General features: G+C 43.5%; 2 protein-coding genes across 2 annotated transcripts in view; one reads left to right on the top strand and one right to left on the bottom strand.

The window, feature by feature from the left end:
* Positions 1–17912, bottom strand: part of LRP11 (LDL receptor related protein 11) — a 43518-nt gene extending 25606 nt beyond the window's left edge. The window contains exons 1-2 of the mRNA XM_021693079.2: positions 17300–17912; positions 9959–10116 (exon numbers count right to left, since the gene is read on the bottom strand). Of these exons, the coding sequence (XP_021548754.1) occupies positions 9959–10116; positions 17300–17912 (771 nt within the window). The remainder of the gene's footprint in view (positions 1–9958; positions 10117–17299) is intronic.
* On the top strand, positions 3884–4489 carry LOC110583027 (actin-related protein 2/3 complex subunit 3-like). The gene has a single exon (XM_044917196.1). It carries the CDS (start codon positions 3938–3940, stop codon positions 4472–4474), a length of 537 nt encoding a protein of 178 aa, XP_044773131.1. The 5' UTR covers positions 3884–3937; the 3' UTR covers positions 4475–4489.
* Positions 17913–20673: the final 2761 nt, after the last annotated feature.

Here is a 20673-nt window from a genome sequence, read left to right as displayed (position 1 = left end):
GCTCTACCAGCCAGGCACTCCTCTCTGTATTATTTCTTAGAAAAGTAAAAGTATGTTACTATACAGACCACTGGGCAAATGGCCAACTGTCCTCTGGGCAAAGCCAAACCTGATTCTCATTTTGAATGGATTCTGATTTTATGGCCCTCAGTCACCATACTGAGAGGATACACATTGACTTTGAATGCTATCAGGCACGTCCAAAATGTTTGCACTATAGAATGTGGATCTTTTCAATCTGAAAAGTTCAAGTCAATATAATTTTATAAGTCCTATTTGTCAGAATATTAAGATTATAGAGACAGGTACCACAGGGCCCTCATCTGTGAAGTCTTCTCTGACTTCCCTGAACTAGATTATAATCTCTCCTTCTCTGAATTCTAGCAGCACTTTATCTATATTCTTTTACAGTCTTGCCCTTTCTACTTGGTATTGTTGTTATTTAGGTGCACATCTAATATCCTCCACTGGTGTCAAGCTACATGAGGGCAATATCCCATACAACTTTTTCACGCCTTACTCCCTTGCTCCTTGCCTTGAAGAGGCCCTCGTTAATTTTTTGTTTATATACAAGTGAGTAAATCTATTCTGTTTGTAGTTCAGCTAAACTATTGGTCAAAAGAGACCAGTATTTATATCCCAAGATGTTTAGAATTCACCGTAATAGTTACCTCTCCTGGAGCGCTCATGTTATGCTCTGTGGCACGCCAAGCGCTTTATTTGCGTTTTCCCACTTTGATCCCTTACTGAAACTCTATCAGGTGGTATTATCCTCTTTACAATTGAGGAAGCTAAGGCTTAAATAATGAAACAATTTTCCCAAGTTCACCCTGCTAGGGAATTGGCAAAACTGGGTTTGAGTCCAGGTCACTTGACTCCAAATTCCATAGGCACAGCGGTTCCAGAATCCTACCTCTCTGTCAGCCCAGTAAGGCCTTCCAAGGTCCTTATTCCAAGAACCATTTCTTAGAAAGAACCCAGGCACAATTTATATACAGACTGGCCAGCTGTAATGCTCTAAAAAAAGCAGATACAGTAAATCAGGTTGAAGCCCCATCTGACTGGAAGCACAGATAGATTGCAGACTCCTGGGGTTCTGGAAGCCTACTGTGCTGTCAATTTATTGTCTGAGAAGTTGTGTGTTTGTTTCTGAACAGGCAAAGAACTTCAAAGCTTCTGCCCTTACTGGAATAGAGCTTTCCTAACTCAATTTACCCAGATTTATTTATCATGAATTATGCACTTTTTCCCCCCAGGGAGATTATTTTTCAACATTTCCTTATAAGTAATTTTCTTAAAGAAAAAAATGCAATTAAATATTCAAGGCCTTGAGGATTGTGTAAAAAGAATTCATACGTAAGTGAGGGTAGGCTACATTTAAGCTCGTGGTCAACACTGAAACACAACAGCTATGAATTATTACCCTATATAAGCTAATAAAGCGCTTAGCGTACCACAGAGCATAACATGAGCACTCCAGGAGAGGTAACAATTATGGTAATATTTACTTCTCTTCTTCTCCTTTTGCTCTCATTCCCAGGAAAAACCTAGACCCTCTGGTTTTCTCAGTGTCAAAATGGCTCCTACTTAAAGTCCTTTTTGGCCTCAGACCAGAGTCTGAAAGGTTGCCTCTTCGGCCATTTGAGGAGGGAGGTTTTGTTCCCTGTTAAAGTCCTTTGTGCACCGGTGAGCACATGGAGTGAGTCTTGGTGGTCTGGGTTTCCTTGGGAGAATCTCTAAAAGAATACTACCCAGGCAGCAACACAGTCTTGCCTGGGTATAAGACAAGGCTATCAAGAATTGTGTGAATACTATCAAAGGAAAAATGATCTCATAATAAATTGAATAATATCATCATGTTTGAATGTCTACTGTGTGTGGCTCACGGCTCCAGGGGCCTTACCTACACCACCTGGTTTAACCCCAATAATAATGCCTTGACAGGAGGACTGCTCTTATTTTCATCTTGCAAATGGCTTAAGCCATCTGTCTCACAGATAGGAAGTGGTAGAGCTGGGATTCAAAAACCACAGCCTAAAGTAGGTGCTCTGTTAGAATTCTTATCTGTTTGCTCTCTTTGATTTATGACAAATTGACTCACTTGAAGGAGGAAGGAAATAGGTTAAGTGTGATATGAAACTTTCTCAGGTACCCAATTACCACTTTTCTCTTCTTTTTTTTAAATTTAGAAACAATCTTCCCCCCATCACTCCCCACCACCAAAGGCCTAGAATGTCTGAAATAACTTTTATTGAAGTGATTTACAATTTGTTTTTGTTTTTTTTTTTAAAGATTTTATTTATTTATTTGTCAGAGAGAGAGAGAGGCAGGCAGAGGGAGATGCAGGCTCCCTGCTGAGTAAGGAGCCTGATGTGGGACTTGATCCTAGGACACTGGGATCATGACCTGAGCCGAGGGCAGACGCTTAACCGACTGAGCCACCCAGGCATCCCTTACATTTTGTTTTTATGAAGACTAGAAATTGTCCAGTAGCCAAGAAATAATAATAGGTTATGTGTGCTTAGGATCTCCTTTGACGAGGTGCAAAGAAATTGTCAGACAACACTCACTGGCTCTTTGTAATAGCTGTATGAGTCCAGAGTGCTGAGCAATGTTGTTTCACCCATCGTGCTAGGAAGGATGATACAGATTTAGGGGCTAGAAGAACACTTTTGGAAAGGTTAGCTGAGCAACCAATTAATTAAAAAAAAATTAATTAGTAAGTATTATTAGAATCCTAGTAAGTATATGCATAGTTCTAAGCTTTGGGAGAAAAAGGGAAAAAAATATCAAGAAAGGAATAAAGGAAGGAGGGAGGGAAGAAGGAGAAAAGGGAGACAGGGCCCCTCTGTCAGGGAAACCCCTCTTCAGCTCATCGTTCCTTCTCTCACGGAAAATACTTCTACAGGAATCTTTTATTATTGTTAGAATTCTGTTGTGATACTATAGATTTTATGTATTTCTTTGGCCTGTTATCAATGAGGATGTGTAGAAAACAGAAGACAACAGATACAGTTAGTGTTTAATCTTTAAAGACCACGGTAGGTTCTCTGGAATCTCTTGGTTAAACAACTGCAGGCTGCCTTGAAAATCCTGCTCCCTAAATTTTTATAGTCTTTCAGTAGGTTTTTAAATCACCTCTTTACCATGTAATAATTTGTTCCTTTTGTGAGCATTTTCAGTATTGACCCAAATTATATCCCAGGAAGTCTGACTGAGGAGGAGTAAGTGACCAAATGGCTCCTCTACAAGGAGAGAGTGCAATTTGAAATTCAACAATTATTTTGTGCTCTCTTGCCCTATGTCAAAAAAGTCAATTATTGTTTCTATTTATGTTCCTTTTCCAGAAACCTCTTCTCTAAGGCTGAACTATAAAATACCATTTTTTAGAAGGTTTATTTGAGGGGGGAGGGGCAGAGGGCGAGAATCTCAAAAGGAGTGTGCAGACCCATGTGGGGCTTGGATCTCACCACCCTAAGATCATGACCTGAGCTGAAATCAGGAGTCAGAGGCTTGAGGGTGACCAGGTGGCTCGGTCAGTTAAGCATCTGCCTTTGGCTCAGGTCATGATCCTGGGGTCCTGGGATCGAGCCCCACTTCGGGCTCCCTGCTCAGCGGGAAGCCTGCTTCTCCCTCTTCCACTCCCTCTGCTGCTCCCCCTGCTTGTGTTCTCTCCTTCTCTCTCTCAAATAAATAAATAAAATCTTAAAAAAAAAAAGAGTTAGAGGCTTAATCAACTAAGCCACCCAGGCGCCCCTATAAAATACCATTTTATGGTATTAAAAATGAGACTAAGGGGGAAACCTCACATAGACCATCCAGTGTAACTTGGATTTTATCAAGAAGGACCCACGTTCCTGGCCCGGGCCCCCGGACTGGAAGCGCCGCGCTTGAACCCCAACCTCCTCGTCTATCTTGAAACACCAGCGCCGCCAAGATGCCGGCTTACCACTCTTCTCTCATGGACCCTGACACCAAACTCATTGGAAACATGGCACTGTTGCCTATCAGAAGTCAGTTCAAAGGACCTGCCCCTAGAGAGACAAAAGATACAGATATTGTGGATGAAGCCATCTATAATTTTAAGGCCAATGTCTTCTTCAAAAACTATGAGATTAAGAATGAAGCTGATAGAACCTTGATATATATAACTCTCTACATTTCTGAGTCTCTAAAGAAACTCCAGAAGTGCAATTCCAAAAGCCAAGGTGAAAAAGAAATGTATACGCTAGGAATCACTAATTTTCCCATTCCCAGAGAGCCTGGTTTTCCACTTAATGCAATTTATGCCAAACCTGCAAACAAACAGGAAGATGAGGTGATGAGGGCCTACTTAGAGCAGCTGAGACAAAAGACTGGACTGAGACTTTGTGAGAAAGTTTTTGACCCTCAGAATGATAAACCTAGCAAGTGGTGGACTTGCTTTGTGAAGAGGCAGTTCATGAACAAGAGTCTTTCAGGACCTGGACAGTGAAAGGAGCCTGAGCAGACACTTTCCACAGCCGTGGGCAGCATTTTACAGCAAGAGGTACACAGTTATTTGCCTTTATTTGATAAAGTTTTGTACAGAAGAGAGAAGAGAGCATGTCTTCACTTGAAGAGCTCTTTATCAAGAATTTGGGTGAGGGAGGGAAAAATGGGTGATTTGAAATTTTCTGCAGTATTAAGCTGGTGCTTAATAAAAATAAGTAAGAATAAAGAAATTTCTAACATTCCATGTCAAAAAAAAAAAAAAAGAAGAAGAAGGACCCATGTTCCTGTTTGCTTCAGTTTTTCTCTGTGCATGAGCAGGGGGAGGGGCAGAGCTGGAAGAAGGGGGAGAGAGAATCTTGAGCAGACATTGTGTTCTCAGGGGAAAGCCTGACCAGTGAGTGCTCCTGAGGGGTGGGGATGGTCAAGGGGCATAAGAACAAGTGTATCGCACACTGGGTTTTAACTTAATTGCTTTGCTATGTTAGCCTATAATTGCTCTTCCCCCATTCCCAACTTTTCAAGTGAGCCCTGTTTTACAGCTAGAAGGAGGACTGAATTAACATTCCAGTCAACTGGATCACATTCTCAGAAAAACAAAACAAAACAAACCCCAAACAAACAAACAAACAAAAAACTGACTTAAGAGTTCCAATTTTCCTGTCAGAAACTTGGGGGTGTAGGGACACCTGGCTGGCTCAGTTGCAAGAACACCAACTCTTTTTTTTTTTAAAGATTTTATTTATTTATTTGAGAGAGAGAATGAGAGAGAGAGAGCACATGAGAGGGGGGAGGGTCAGAGGGAGAAGCAGACTCCCTGCCGAGCAGGGAGCCCGATGCGGGACTCGATCCCGGGACTCCAGGATCATGACCTGAGCCGAAGGCAGTCGCTTAACCAACTGAGCCACCCAGGCGCCCAGAACACCAACTCTTGATCTCTGGGTGGTGAGCTGGAGCCCCATGTTGGGTATAGAGATTAATAAATAACATAAATAAGCTATTAAAAAAAAGGAAATTTTGGGGTGTAAAATCCGGCTGCCCAAGTGAAAGGGATCAGTGAGATGGTCCCTGAAGGGTGTTAATTACTGTTAAAGGAACATTCTCAAAATGTCAAAACTATGACTCTCACACAAATCTAATATGAACATGAGTCAAAGATTTTATTTAATTCATTAATTAAAGAGAAAACCAAAAAGACATTCCATAGATTCAAAGGAGAATCTGAGGGGTGTCTGGGTGGCTCAGCGGGTTAAGCACGGGACTCTTGATTTCAGCTCAGGTCATGATCTTAGGGTCCTGAGATGGAGCCCTGCGTTGGGCTGTGCACTCAGAGTGGAGTCTGCTTGTCCCTCTCCCTTTGTTCCTCTCCCTGCTTGCTCTCTGTCTCTCATAAAAATAAAATCTTTAAAAAAACGAACAAACAAAAAACAAAGGAGAATCTGAGGAACAGACAGAAATAAGCAGCCATGAATGTTTAAATGAAGTTGCTAGGAGATGCAAAGCTGAAACAAGTTTCCTATTAGTAGTGATTAGGCATCAACATGTGTGGATTAATAGATTAATATCCATGGGTGTTAAAATATCATATTTGAAATCCACTTTTCCACAGGGTAGAAATCAACTGCATCTCTATATGAAAAAATTTATTTGCATTTCTATGGACAAGAATCATTTGCATTACAATCTGTTCTCTACAATCTATAAATGCTAACCTTGAAGGACCTGCCCCGTAACCCCCAGCATTTCATTGAAAGGTACTCAGTAATCTCTTGCCACTTCAAAGTCTTTAATGATGTTATATTATAATTTTAATCCACAAAGTAGGGATGTGCCTGTTTGTGAGGTTGTTCTGAGGATTACAGATAGGTCTAAACCGCCTGGCATTGACTGGGTGGCTCAATCAATGACAGCTTTATTATGATGAAGTCAGAGTAGGATGAGAGTTTACTTTTGGGGGCATTCATGAATGTACACCATTATAAGACAGTCACAGTTTGGTAGCAAATGACTCTCTTATTGCAGATTTTGCCACTTAGATTATGGTTGTATAACTTTAGATCTATCTGCCAGCACATTATACACTTGGCAGGGGAATTGGTCCACATTTCCCTCTTGATGGCAGAGCAGTCAGACCTAAAAGCCCATGAGAAATGCCTAATTTTGTTAGGCCTTTATAGTTATCTTCAATAAATTAAATACTGAATCGTCAGCATTATTTTTATTCAGCACTCAAATATGCAATTCATTGCTTACAGAATAAAGCTTTTAGTAGCAAATAGACAAAGCTAGATGATATGGAGGCAGATTTACAGTGCTTGAACAAATATATCCCAGAAGTGCCAATTACCAGTCAGTGTCCATCTCAAGGGAGCTCTCTAGTGGTATGATCAATGGCTCGTCTGTGTACCTTTCCTGATCAACCTTAGTTCCCAAAGATTAAATAAAGATATATTAATTTTGCAGCTGACACAATGCATCGAAGGATAATAAATATGCTGGATGACACTCAAATTTCAAAATTATTTCTGTTGTAGATGAAAACCCAAAGGCTGAGATGTAAAAAGGATAAACATAAGGTCCTGCACTCAGGTTCAATAAATCAATTATATAAACACAGGATGAAGAGGCCATCAGGGCAGCAGTCCATGCAGAAAGATGAAGCAGAGTTTGGGTAATCCTGCTACTGGAAAACTCAACATGAATCTGTTGTGTGAAGCAGCCACTAAAATAGTTTATGTAAATTAAGCTTCATTAGTAGAAGTAGAGACAACGTCTAGATCACAGGAGGTGACAGACTGTGTCAGGAAGAACCACAGTTACATATGGGGTTCATAAGCATGTCAGATTTTTTTTTAAGATTTTATTTATTTATTTCAGAGAGGGAGAGAAACAGAGCACAAGCAGAGGAAAGGGCAGAGGGAGAGGGAAAAGTAGACTCCCCGCTGAGCAGGGAGCCCGATGGGAGACTCGATCCCAGGACCCCAGGATCATGACCTGAGCCGAAGGCAAACACTTAATTGACTGAGCCACCCAGGCACCCCAGGATGTCAGATTTTAAGAAGGGCCTGGAAGAATCTGAGAAAATCCAGAAGAGGCTGGATGGTAAGTGGGACCCTCTGAAAATCAATTTATAAGGAACATCTGAAAGACTGGGAGTGTTGAGTTCTGAGAAGAGCATTCCAAGTGGTTGACATTCATTTTTTTTTTTTTAAGATTTTATTTATTTGAGAGAGAGAGAGACAAAGATAGAGACAGAGAGCATGAGCAGGGAGGAGAAGGAGAAGCAGCCTCCCTTCTGAGCAGAGAGCCCGATGTGGGGCTCCATCCCGGGACCCTGAGATCATGACCTGAGCAAAGGCAGACACTTAACCGACTGAGCCACCCAGGCGCCCCTCATTTTTTTTTTTTCTCAAAACTTAAGTGGCTGATAAATAGAATAAAAAGATGTATTCAGTGCTTTTCCAAAGAGAAGATCTAGCACAATGCAAAGAAGTAATAGGCGGCACATCCTGTTGACCTAATAATTAGAGCTGATGAAAGCTGTTACAGGACATGATATGAAGTAGCGAGCTTTCATCTCTGGAAATACCAGGAAGAGAGCGGACAACCACTGGAAGGGGCTTCTAGATGGATGGGAGCTGGGTAAGACGTTCATCAAGGGTCCAGGCAGGTCGAAGACTACATAATCATTGAGTAAATAATGGACACAAATCAGTCTTGAAGGACTAGCTAATTATTGTTTTTGTTCCAAAAGAATATAAATCAGAGCTTCCCCACAGAGGAAGCACTGATTTTGGACACTTTGATCTTGGACCTCCAGCCTCCAGGACAGTGAGAGCTTTCTGTTGGTTAAGCCATCCAGTCTGTGCTAGTTTGTTATGGCAGCCCCAGCAGACCAATACAGACTTTTTCCTCCTCCTCCAACTAAAGTGGTTAAGCCAGGAAATACTCCCATCTAGGAAGGATCCTGACAGAGTTAATTGGAAGCCACTTGCCTCACAACTCAAGATACCCTGTGTTGATCCCTCAATTCCATTTCTAGGTATTTTTTTAAAGGAAACAAAACACTAACTTGAAAAGATATATGCACTCCCCCGTGTTCATTGCAGCATTATTTACAGTAGCCAAGATAAAGAAACAACCTAAATGTCCACTGATGGATGATTGGATAAAGAAAAATGGGGTGTATACATATATTTAGCCATAAAAAGGAATTTTGCCATTTGTGACAGCATGGAGGGACCTTGAGGGTATTATGCTGAGTGAAATAACTCAGAGAAAGACAAATGCCGTATGATCTCATTTATATGTGGAATCTAAACAAAAAACTTGAGTTCATATATACAGAGAACAGATAGGTAGTTTCAAGAGGCAGGGTGTGAGGGGTGGGTGAAATTGGTAAAGTGGGGTCAAAAGGTACAAACTTCCAGTTATAAAATAAATAAGTCATGGGATATAATGTAAAGCATGGTGGCTATAGTTAATAATACTGTACTGTATATTTGAAAGTCACTGAGAGTAAATCTTTAAAAAAAGTTTTCAAGGCTTCCTTAAAAAAGAAAAGTTCTCATCACAAGAAATGTGTTACTATGTGAGGTAACAGATGTTAGCTAGGCTTATTATGGTGATCATTTCACAATATGTATAGATGTCGAGTCATTATACTGTTCTTCTGGAACTAATATAATGTTTTTTAATAGCTCAATTAAAAAAAAAAAAAACAGAAAGACTCCTGGGTGTAGGCAGCCAATGGGAGAGTGACTCATTCTGTCTGTAGCAATTCTGATCAGCCCAGATAAGCCCGATGAACATTAGCGGGGAGGGCATCAACAGGGACACTTGCCCTCACTGACTGACTCAGTTATCTCAAGCAGGCCTCCTTGCCAGCTGAGGTGGTTGCTTTCTGGATCCTGTGAAGAATTGGTTTATTCTTTTTTTTTAGATTTTATTTATTTATTTGACAGACAGCGAGAGAGGGAACACAAGCAGGGGGAGTGGGAGAAGCAGGCTCTCCGCTGAGCAGGGAGCCCGATGCGGGGCTCGATGGGATCATGACCTGAGCCGAAGGCAGCCACTTAACCAACTGAGCCACCCAGGCTCCCCAAATGGGCTTATTCTAATGTTATTTTCCTTCATATTTTTCAAATTTTCTACCTGGACCTTGAGCTAAGAAAAGAAGAAATAAAAAAATTTAAAAAGTAATCTGAGTCATTAAAACAAAGCCTGAGTCTTTTCCCTTAAAGTGTTTTGCCAAAAAAAGCAGCAAGAACAAGAGTAAGCTTCAAAACAAAGGATCAGAATCACTGTTTATTCAGTGGAAAAGTAAATTCATATAATAAACCACTTTTTCAGCTATCACTTTTGTGTGTTCTCCATTTTATGCCTCTTCTGCTAGCTTACAGATATTTTGGGAACAGGAGTAGAAGAATATTATGAGAGATCACCTCATGGAAATATTTGCAGTCATTACAATGATGTCATGAATTACCTTCATGTCCACTGATGGGTCACCCTGCAGCAGTGTCCACTCATACCGGACAATGGCATGGTCATCTGTGCTCTCGCGGCCGTCCAAAACCACTCCATCTGTAGGTAGATGCAAGACCACATCCTGCCCGGCCTTGCTAAGTGGAGGCTCATCTTTTTCTGTAAAAGAAAATCAATAATTCACAAGAGAGATGATGCCCTATTTTTTTTATAATTTATTTAAAGAAGTATCTTGTTTGCTAGAATAGATGTAGTCCAGTGAACAACTACTAAGAGAAGTATAGCAACTAAAAGTTATTTTCTTATTGATTTTCATCATATTCTCTTTACATAATAAACAATAAAATAGCAACATATTAGGAATATGGACTTTAACACGTGCAGAAGAGGAGGTGTGGAGCATCAGCTAGTAGCAGTATCTATAACAAGCTTGTGAGTACTAGGCTATCCAATCTGGAGTAGTACTTTTATTCTCTAGAGTCAAATATTCATTTAATTCATAAATAATTTTAGTTCAAAGTTCTATTAAATGAATTTATCAAAAAAGGACTTCTGAAACACATCTTTTTTTTAAAAAAAAATCCACCTCTGATATAGATTTTTTTTTCTCATCCTCAAGTTTTTAAAATAGAAGTGATATTAAGTGTTCAATGCGTAGGAAACTAAATTAAAGTTAAGGCAAGTTCTTGGATTCACACAAAATAAAACTCACTTAGAAATTTTCTGGAATACAATTTTTCATCTAGGAAAACAGAAAACATTCACAGGTTCTAACAACTAATTTTTATTTTTTAATTCTTTTTTTTTTTTTTTTTTTTAAAGATTTTATTTATTTATTTGACAGAGAGAGACACAGCGAGAGGGGAACACAAGCAGGGGGAGGGGGAGACGGAGAAGCGGGCCTCCCGCGGAGCAGGGAGCCCGATGCGGGGCTCGATCCCAGGACCCCGAGATCATGACCCGAGCCGAAGGCAGACGCTTAACGACTGAGCCACCCAGGCGCCCCCTTTTTTTTTTTTTAAAGATCTTATTTATTTGACAGAGAGAGAGCACAAGCAGGGGGAGCGGCAGGCGAGGGAGAGGGAGAAGAGGGCTCCCTGGGGAGCAGGGAGCCCGATGCAGGGCTCAATCCCAGGACCCTGGGATCATGACCTGAGCTGGAGGCAGACGTTTAACCGACTGAGCCCCCCAGGCGCCCCTAACAACTAACTTTATAACAAGCTGGCACAGAGTTTCTGTATGATAGCAAAACAAGTACGTATTTACCTTTGATCTGGAATGGTACTAAATAATTCAAGGCTAACGTGAAGTAGCCTTGTTATCACGCTCACTGATAGCAGACGGATAGGAGAAGCTGCATACAGAAAACATTTCTAAGAGCAGAGTTGTGAATATTTTATTGATTTATGCTTATTAGTAAACTTACCCAAATGCACTTTTATCTTAAAGAAACTAAGTAATATAACTGCGGGGAAAAAAATCTATAGGTTCTTATAATCTATCCTTTTTGGCTGCCACCATTTCCTCCCTCCTCTCATGCCAAAGCTCTGCCCAAATTCTGGCCTGGATTTGTTCTTCCTTGACTTTCTCTGAATGACGTTGCTGAGACATGGCTCTCTTCCTCCAGAGCCCCCGTGGCTTCCTGAGCAAACCTCTGAGGGCCAACCCAGATATCCCAGGGCCTGAGGCTAGCAGCAATCCTATTTCTCACTAGGCAACAAAGGTCCTCACTCTTGATACACTACAGCTAAAATTACTTTTCTGAAATTCTAATCTGATTGGGTCATTTCCCTGCTTAAGAAAAACGCTCCAACAAATTACCATGACCTTTCAGATGTTGAGAGACCTGCTCGTCCAGCCTTATCTTCTCATCTACTGATTCTCCCAATACCCAGAAACAGAGAATTTCTATAAGGGGCTGGCAGCTCTTAGAGCTGTGGCTTTTCTGAATGAGAATGCTGCTAGTAGCCTCAAAAAGAGATGACTTTTTTATGAGCCTATTTACAGGGAATAAGCACACTTGCTATTGCCGATGGTTCCATTTGTCTTTTGAGAAGATGAGTCCCATTTGTTGTTGTTGTTGTTTTTTTTTTTAAGATTTATTTATTTGAGGGGGGCCTGGGGGAGGGGCAGAGGGAGAGGAAAGAGAGTCTTTAAGCAGACTCCGTGCTGAGAGCGGAGCTGGATGGAGCTGGATGTGGGGCTTGCTCCCATGACCCTGAGATCATGACCTGAGCTGAAATTAAGAGTCGGATGCCTAATTGACTGCACCACCCAGGCGCCCCAAGACGAGTCCCATTTTTATAGTCATTTAAAACAATGAAGACTAATAACTCAGATTTAAATAAGCTACACAAGCAACCTTTGCCTAAGAAGAAATTTGTTCTGCCTTTTCCATCTCTGAGCAAAGACCTAGTGTCTGAGGTCTTTATTCTGCTTCTCCCAGGTAAGGAAAGAGGTGACAATTTCATTACTAATAAGCCATTTTTCAGAGTGTTACAGAGAACTTTCTTTTGGCTCTGGAAGTTTCATTGCTTTCCACACAATGGTTTACCACTTTATAATTCTGGAAATCATCTTATAATTCACAGTAATACATTATAGTTAGCAACTATCTGCATGAAAATTTATTTTAAAATACTTTTTGTAGGTAAACAAACTAAAATATGCCTATATGATATAAACAACAATGAATGCTATATTTTTAAGCTCTCAAAGATGTAACCCCAAAGACTTAAGATGGAAAAATCAGGTAAGTTCTGAAATATCCCACATAATTACAAAACTAATTAATCCTGCCTTTCCTGAAGAAAGAAATCATTGTTTTAGTTGTTAAGTTTTCTGTAGGTAAGCTTTAAGATATGATTTATGAACATAGCGAAACCTTCATATCTTCCACATTGATCACTGTTGTAACCGAAATAAAAGAGATACATTTCCTCCTCAGTTCAAGTCCAGGTAAATTATGCTGCATAATGTATTCTGAAATAAGCCAGAGCTTATCTACCCAGGAACAGGTCTTAAAAATAAACAAGGGGCGCCTGGGTGGCTCAGTTGGTTAAGCGACTGCCTTCGGCTCAGGTCATGATCCTGGAGTCCCGGGATCGAGTCCCGCATCAGGCTCCCTGCTCAGCAGGGAGTCTGCTTCTCCCTCTGACCCTCCTCCCTCTCATGCTCTCTGTCTCTCATTCTCTCTCTCTCTCAGATAAATAAATAAAATCTTTAAAAAAAACCCACAAAACAATAACAAGAGGAAAGGAGTGTGCTATCATTTAAAAATATTTGACTTGCTGGGGCACCTGGCTGGCTCAGTCGGTGGAACATGGGACTCTTGATCTCAGGGTTGTGAGTTTGAGCCCCACGTTGGGTGTGGAGATTACTTAAAATCTTTAAGGGGTGCCTGGATGGCTCAGCTGGTTAAGTGTCTGACTCTTGATTTCGGCTCAGGTCATGATCTCAGGGTTGTGAGATGGAGACTGGCATGGAGCTCTGCACAAGGCATTGAGGCTGCTTGAGATTTTCTCTCTGCCCCTTCCCCCCCTCTCTGTGTCTCAAATAAATAAATAAATAAATAAATAAATAAATAAATAAATAAATGACTTGCTGATAAAGAACAAGATAAAAGTAAATTTGAGGGACGCCTGGGTGGCTCAGTTGGTTAATCGTCTGCCTTTGGCTCAGGTCATGATCTCAAGGTCCTGGGATCGAGTCCCACATTGGGCTTCTTGCTCAGCAAAGAGCCTGCTTCTCCCTCTGCCTGCCGTTCCCCCTGCTTGTGCTCTCTCTCTCTCTTTCAAATAAATAAATAAAATCTTTAAAAAAAAAAAGGTAAATTTGAATTTTCATCATAAAAATGTAATAAATCAATGTTAAGTACTATAGAAACACTGATTTCTTTTGAAAACTAAACACACTTGGTCAGATCTACAGAGGCAAAATAAGACTCATACCAATTTTGATGAAGCATATCAAGTTAAAACATTTTATACAGATAAGAATATTGTTAAGTAATCTGATTTACAATATACTGCTGTGAACGGAGCCTTAATAACAAGGAGGTTCTGGAATCTGAATCTGTACTGTGTGGGCACAGAGGATATAGTGGTGGTTGAGAAATTAGCAGAGACTCCTAAAGTCTGGACACAGAAGTGGGGCCAGCCTAAGGGGAGAGGCTTAGATACTATGTGTCAAAATCTATGTAGTTGGTTTATTTGTTTTTGTGGTTTTCTTTTTTCATTGTGTGTTCTTCCTAATTGTAACACTTCAGGAGAAGATTATTCACAACCCCAGTACGATTATCATCATTTTTGGTGTGTACCGTTATAGTTTTTCTCTGTATGAGCTGATGATAATAAGTAAGAGGTGCCATTTATTGGGTGATTTCTTTGTACCAGGCACCAGGCTAAGTGCTCACGAGCCTTAATGTCACTCAACTTTCACAAATCTCTGAGGGAGGGAGGTATTATAATCTGCATCAGATTCATGAGGGAATGAGAGTCAGATGCTTAGTTGCCTAAGATGATACAAATGATAAATTTGTCAGTTTGGATGTCAGCCCAGATCTTTCTAAATATACTTTGGGAGTCCCCAAAGTGTATCCAGTTATAGGAAATAGAAATTTATATCCTGAATTAGCCTACTAACTCATTAATATGTTCTATTTATTGATATTTATTCATATATTCTAGTATTGCCCATGTAACTCCATAAACTTCACAGTTGCCATTTTAATTTTAACCTCTGCTATTGGACACATACTTTATCAATTTTTTCACCATTATAAATAATGCCACAATAAATTTTCTCGCTCCTACTTTTTCTTTAGCATGGATCACTTTCCTATAAAAATATCCCAGAAGAACGAATGACCATTTTAATGGTTTCTGCTATGTATTTCCTGGGAGACACTTGGACACGGCTCCACAACTCACATGTGGCAAGGCTTTTTTGGGCAGTTTACTTTCTCTCACAGAGCTTTCTAGTACACTGGGGATTATAACAGAACCTAGATCTTTGGCTGTTGTGAGGAGAGTGAGTTCATGTGTCTAAGCACCTTATAATAATGTCTAGCACCAAACTCAGTCAGTGGCCACAACAAACATGGCTGATGGGTTCTGCTATAAATTTGTGCCATCCCATTCCACCTGCCCCCTCATCATTTCATGTTTATATTCACCTCAAATGGCCCCCTGACTAATTCTCTGCAAGAGCTTTTCTAAACGATATTCATGCTCAGTAGCCTCCAACTCTGTATACTCACAGGAGTTGGAAGAAGAGGCAATGCAAGAAGGAATAACGTGTAAGTTTCAGAAGCATAAAGAGCTTCAAGAGGTTAAGCACCTAGGCAAGGCAAGGCAAACACAGGGCATGTGGGCAGGTAACCTTTGCCCTAGCTGCAAATAAGGGTACCTCGGGACCTGAGCTACACCCTTCTACGTGTTGCTGGGGATCTGAAGTGTGAGTATGACAGTGTTTTCCAGAATGAGGACCAAGCCCTGTGATCACCCATTTTTATCCCTAACATCTACATAATTGAATTCCCAGACAAACACACCCTAGGGAAGGGAATGGCAATGAAGGAAGCGGAAGAAAAGTGACTCAGAAACTCCTACTAGTAAACCTAACTTTTTTTTTTTTTTTAATTTCCATGAGCATATTCTTTCCTTATTTTCCTTTTGATTTCCCCTAGCTTATAAGAAAGCTTCCTTTGGTGATGTTGGTTTCTTCCAGATGTGCAGTGAGAACAAGAGAAAGGGATTTTAGGGCTCCTGGGTGGCTTAGTTGGTTAAGCGACTGCCTTCGGCTCAGGTCATGATCCCAGGGTCCTGGGATCGAGTCCCACATCGGGCTCCCAGCTCAGCAGGAAGCCTGCTTCTCCCTCTCCCCCTCCCCCTGCTTGTGTTCCTGCTCTCGCTGTCTCTGTCTCTGTCAAATAAATAAATAAAATCTTTAAAAAAAAAAAAAGAGAAAGGGATTTTGTTTCTTCACTGCTGGGATTTTTTTAGTCCATGTTTGAGCAAAGAGGAAGGATGTGTGTGTAATAGCCATGGGGCAGGCTCAGGGATGCTGGCGGAGGTCCAAGAGAAAGTGTCTCTTGCTTTTGCTTCAGGGAGAAAACTTTGGGGTTCTTCCCAATGTCTGCCTCAGGGCTGAGCAGTCCCAGGGTGACCTTTGAGGTCTGCTCTGCTGACAAGGGTCCTGAACTTTCTCTCCGGTGGAGGTGAGTGAGGAGATGGGCCCTTGTGGATACGGTTTCCCAGACCCTTCTCTTTGGACCTTCAGGTCTTGGAGACTCCAGATTTCCAAAGTGGCTGAGGCTCCCCCCACCCCCAATCTCGCTATATCATTCTTATGTTATCATAAATCAAAGAGCAACAGAATGCAATCAAACACACAGCAAGAAACAAAATCCCTTTCTCTTGTTCTCACTGCACATCTGGAAGAAACCAACATCACCAAAGGAAGCTTTATTATTAACTCACAGGAGTTGGAAGAAGAGGCAATGCAAGAAGGAATAACGTGTAAGTTTCAGAAGCATAAAGTTTTTCATTCTGTGGTTTTACTTCCTGCAGATGCTCTGAATGACAGTAAAGGCACATACAGGAGACACAAAAAATGTGGCTGTTGGAGATTAAAGCCATTGAGGGAAAAAACCTTGATTGGGCCCACATGCAGGAAGTAAAACCACAGAATGAAAAACTTCATTATTAACTCTTTTAAAAAGAGACGTGCCCTCAACTTTATTTTCAACTAAAATCAAATCCCTTCCTTTCCCTCTTTACAAAAGGGACCGTAGTTCATGGGAGTCAGCTGGACCCACTTCAAAATTCCTGACACCAAGTTTCCTTTCTCATTTTTGTCTGGTGAAAGCCACTGCAGGTGGAATCATGAGTCAAGCTAAGAAACGGGTGTGCTATGAGCAGTCTGGCACCTAATTAGATTTTGCTCCTGCGATTACTTGACACAAACCATGACTTAACAAAAATCTGAGCCCAAAATAAACTTTTTTTTTTTTTTTTTTACTTCGAGCTTTTCTCCTCCTTTAAATCGAATTTCTGCGAATCCTCTCAGATCAGCCTCCCTCCCCAAGGCTAGAAAAATTCCAGAAGCAGGCCACGGTGCCCTCTCTGCCCAATCTTACTAGGTTTCTCAGAAAGCATCTATAAAACAGCAATCAAAGCCACTCCTCCGGATGCCCCCGAACTAAACTAACTTGGAACGAGGCTGTTCCATCTTTCACTTGGCTATACTGCCTCAGTGGTCTCCCGGATGCAGCCACCCAACAGGCGCCAGGGCAGCAGGACCCAGAGGTCTGGGCCAACCCCCTCCCGCGAGTGCTCACCCGTGCGAGGCGCGGCTTCCAGCTCTTCCTGCCCGCGGTCCAGCGCGCGGCTGAGTCTGTAGCTGCTGTAGCCGCGGTGCAGCGCGAACTTGCAGACGCTGCGGCCGCGGGCGGTGCAGTTGAAGAGATAGCAGCCGAGCGCGGCGGCGGGGGGCGCGGGCCGCCGGGGCAGCTCCACCACGGCCACCGAGCAGCGCGGCTCGGAGCAGCAGGCCGCCACGCACTGCCGCCAGTCCCGCACGGCCGCCGGCGCGGTCAGGAAGCTGGCGCCCGCCGCGAGGGAGTCCTTGGTGCGGATGATGGCGTCCGGCATGGCTCTGTAGCCGCCGCCGCCGGGGCCCGGGCAGCCCTCCTCGGGGGGGCCGCCGCCCGCGCGCAGCTCCAGCTCCAGCTCCTCCTGCGGCCGCTCCTCCTGCAGCTGCCGGCGGAACTCCTCCAGCAGCTGCTCCACTCCCGAGAGCTGCGCGTGCAGCTCGGACAGCGGCGCGGAGGCCTGGCCGGCCGCGCGGCCGCTCGGCAGCCACAAGCAGAGCAGCAGCAACCCGCGCAGCGCCCGGTGCCGCGGCGGCCGCCCGCGCCCCGAGCCCGCGCCCTCCCGGGCGGCGAAGGCCATGGCGGCCGGCAGCTGAGGCAGCGAGCCTAGGAGGGGCAGCAGAGCACGAGGAAGGCGGGGCGAGCCCGGGCCCTGTGCCCCTCCGGCGCGGCCGCGGCGGGCACTAGGCCCTGGCGCCTCACAGCGCGGCCTCCCCGGGGCCCGGCTGCGCCCCCGAGGCCGCGGGTGCGTGGTCGCCGGCGGGAACCGCAGCAACGGGAGGCATAGCCGGCCCGGCCCGGCACCGCCGCTCGTGCTTTGTGGAGGCTTGCGGGAACGCCCGCGCCTCTCTGCCGGGATCCGGGGCTCCCTCTGAGGCGGCAAGACGGCCTCGGCGCGGATCAGCACCGAGACTGTGAACAGTGGCCGCGGCGGGGGCGGAGGCGGAGGCGCGCCAATCCCCGCCCATCTCCCCCCTACCCCCGCGGCGGCCCCGCCCCCGCCCCCGCCTCCCCAGCCCCGCCCCTCCTGCGTGCTGTCCTGCCCCTTGCTCGCGTTGACCCGTTCCACACGCCGCCTTCTGCAGGCTCTTCCCAAGGTGGAGGTAGGTTTCTAGCGGCGCTGTACTGAGAGTGCATCTACGACCGCGGCCCTCCGAGGCTGGGCGGGGTTTGTGTCTAAACCCGCTCGGCTTTATTAACACGGGAGACTTGCTCGGGTGTCAGCCCAAAGGGGAAGCTCAAATCTTGGTGACGTGAGGGTCTGCTTTAGAAAAGGGACTTGAACTGGGGAACCAATTCAGACAATCCATTCTTTCACCTCCAACGTCCCCCGACACATTCGATTCCCCAGATGTACTTGGGTAGCACAAGGCGGGCAGTGCTGTTGAAACATAAAAATCAAGTAGTCACATGCAGTCATATTTCCACAAACATAACCGGAAATCTGAACACAGCCAATCATGAGGACCTGATGAGCTATCTCTATATAGCATGCAGAGAGGCCTTCAGCTTGGATCATGTAAGATCTAGTGAAGATGTATTTTATTTAATTAAATTTAGCAGATAACCTTTTCCTTTATTGAGATACGCTTGACATATAACATGTTAGTTTCAGGTGTACATAATGATTCAACACTTGTATATATTGTTGACGGATCACCACAGTATCTGTCACCATACACAGTTACAAAACTGAGCAGCAGTGTTTTGGGTTTTTTTAAAGATTTTATTTATTTGAGAGAGAGAGAGAGAGAGAGCACGAGCCGGAGGGGCAGAGGGAGACTGAGAGAGAATCTCAAGCTGACTTTGCACTGAGCCCAGTGCCCAGCACCGGCTAGATCTCACACCCCACGCAGGTGGATCACATGACCTGGAGATCATGACGTCAGGGGAAACCAAGAGTGGGTGGCTCAGCCGACTGCGCCACTGAGGTGCCCCAGAGCAGTAGTGTTTTTTTGTTTGTTTTTAGTAGTGTTTTAAATGGCATAATAAGGTTTATGAAAATCCAGTCCAGTGGAGACCACACCCGAGAGTTGTAACTGCCTGCCGGTGGTTTCTGCTTTCTTTTAATTTCATAGTCTCTATTGATTCGTTTTTCTGCTGATTATGTATCACATTTTCTTGCTTTTTGGCATGTCCAGAAGTTTCTTTGATTGGATGCATGAACATTGTAATTTGTACATGGTTCAATGTCGTTTTTAGGAGGGAAAGAGAAAATAATTGGATAGGAAAATAGCATATATATATATATGATTTTAGAGCTTATATTTAGGAACCCGTTGCTTTCAGATCTAGAATAGAGAAGGATAGAACTCGAAGGTAAAAATACAAAAGAAGAAAAAAGAAAAAAAGTCCAATATTTCTTGCTATTCCATGAAAAGGAAAATTGATAGAGTTCATGAGGTTGTGTATATGCATGACTCTGAAGCTGAAATACTGGCCTCTTAGCCCTACAGGGAGTGGCCCACTTTGGGTTACAGGTTCTTCCACCTCTGGGATATTCACCCCACACAACTGAAGCCACTTAAGGATGTCCTTGACAACATAAGGATTCCTTTCACCTTAGACCTCGGAGAGCTCCAGTAGGCTTATGATAAGGAGAAACTGTCACTGGTGATAAAAATGGATCCTGAAGGTAGCATTCAAATCTTCTAAATACTAGCTATGATAAAAATAATGATACGAAAAAACCCACATATGATAATAATAGGATATAGCATTGATTAACAATTGTGTTATTTTCAAAGTTTGCCAAGCACTTTCAGGCACATGATTTCGTTTGGCCTTCACAAAGATTTTAAGATGGACACAGGACCCTCATTCCTGCCTTTGGGACAGTGGAAGGGAAGTCGGCACAGAGTGAGACCCAGCTCACATGTTCCATGGGGGAGATAATGAGGGCGAGTGGGAGGGATAGCGTTTCTCAGGAGCATTTATTTCCAATCCTGCCAGCGCTGCTAAAGATCCCCCCTCTCTAACTTCACAACAGGGTCCTTTTGAGAAAAGTGGAGGGATGCCTGGGTGACTCAGTGGGTTAAGCATCTGCCTTCAGCTCAGGTCATGATCCCGGGGTCCTGGGATTGAGCCCCGCATCGGGCTCCTTGCTCAGTGGGGGGAGCCTGCTTCTCCCTCTCCCTCTGCCACGCCCCCTGCTTGTGTTCCCTCTCTCACTGTCTGTCTGTCTGTCAAATAAATAAATAAAATCTTTAAAAAAAATAAATAAGGACGTGATCCTTCTGACTATGCTGGCTTCCTGCCCGGAGAGGGATTCCAAACTGCAAGCCTGGGAGGGGAACCCAAAGGGAGCCTGGCAGTCTCTCTGAGCAGAGAAAACAGAATTG

Source organism: Neomonachus schauinslandi, chromosome 8 (genome assembly GCF_002201575.2).
Source record: "Neomonachus schauinslandi chromosome 8, ASM220157v2, whole genome shotgun sequence".
NCBI classification, from domain to species: domain Eukaryota; kingdom Metazoa; phylum Chordata; class Mammalia; order Carnivora; family Phocidae; genus Neomonachus; species Neomonachus schauinslandi.
This window is presented reverse-complemented; position numbering and strand designations above follow the sequence as displayed.

What these genes read in the sequence shown, in the direction of transcription:
- LOC110583027 (XM_044917196.1), top strand. Translation starts at nt 3,938, where the DNA reads ATGCCGGCTTACCACTCTTCTCTCATGGACCCTGACACCAAACTCATT.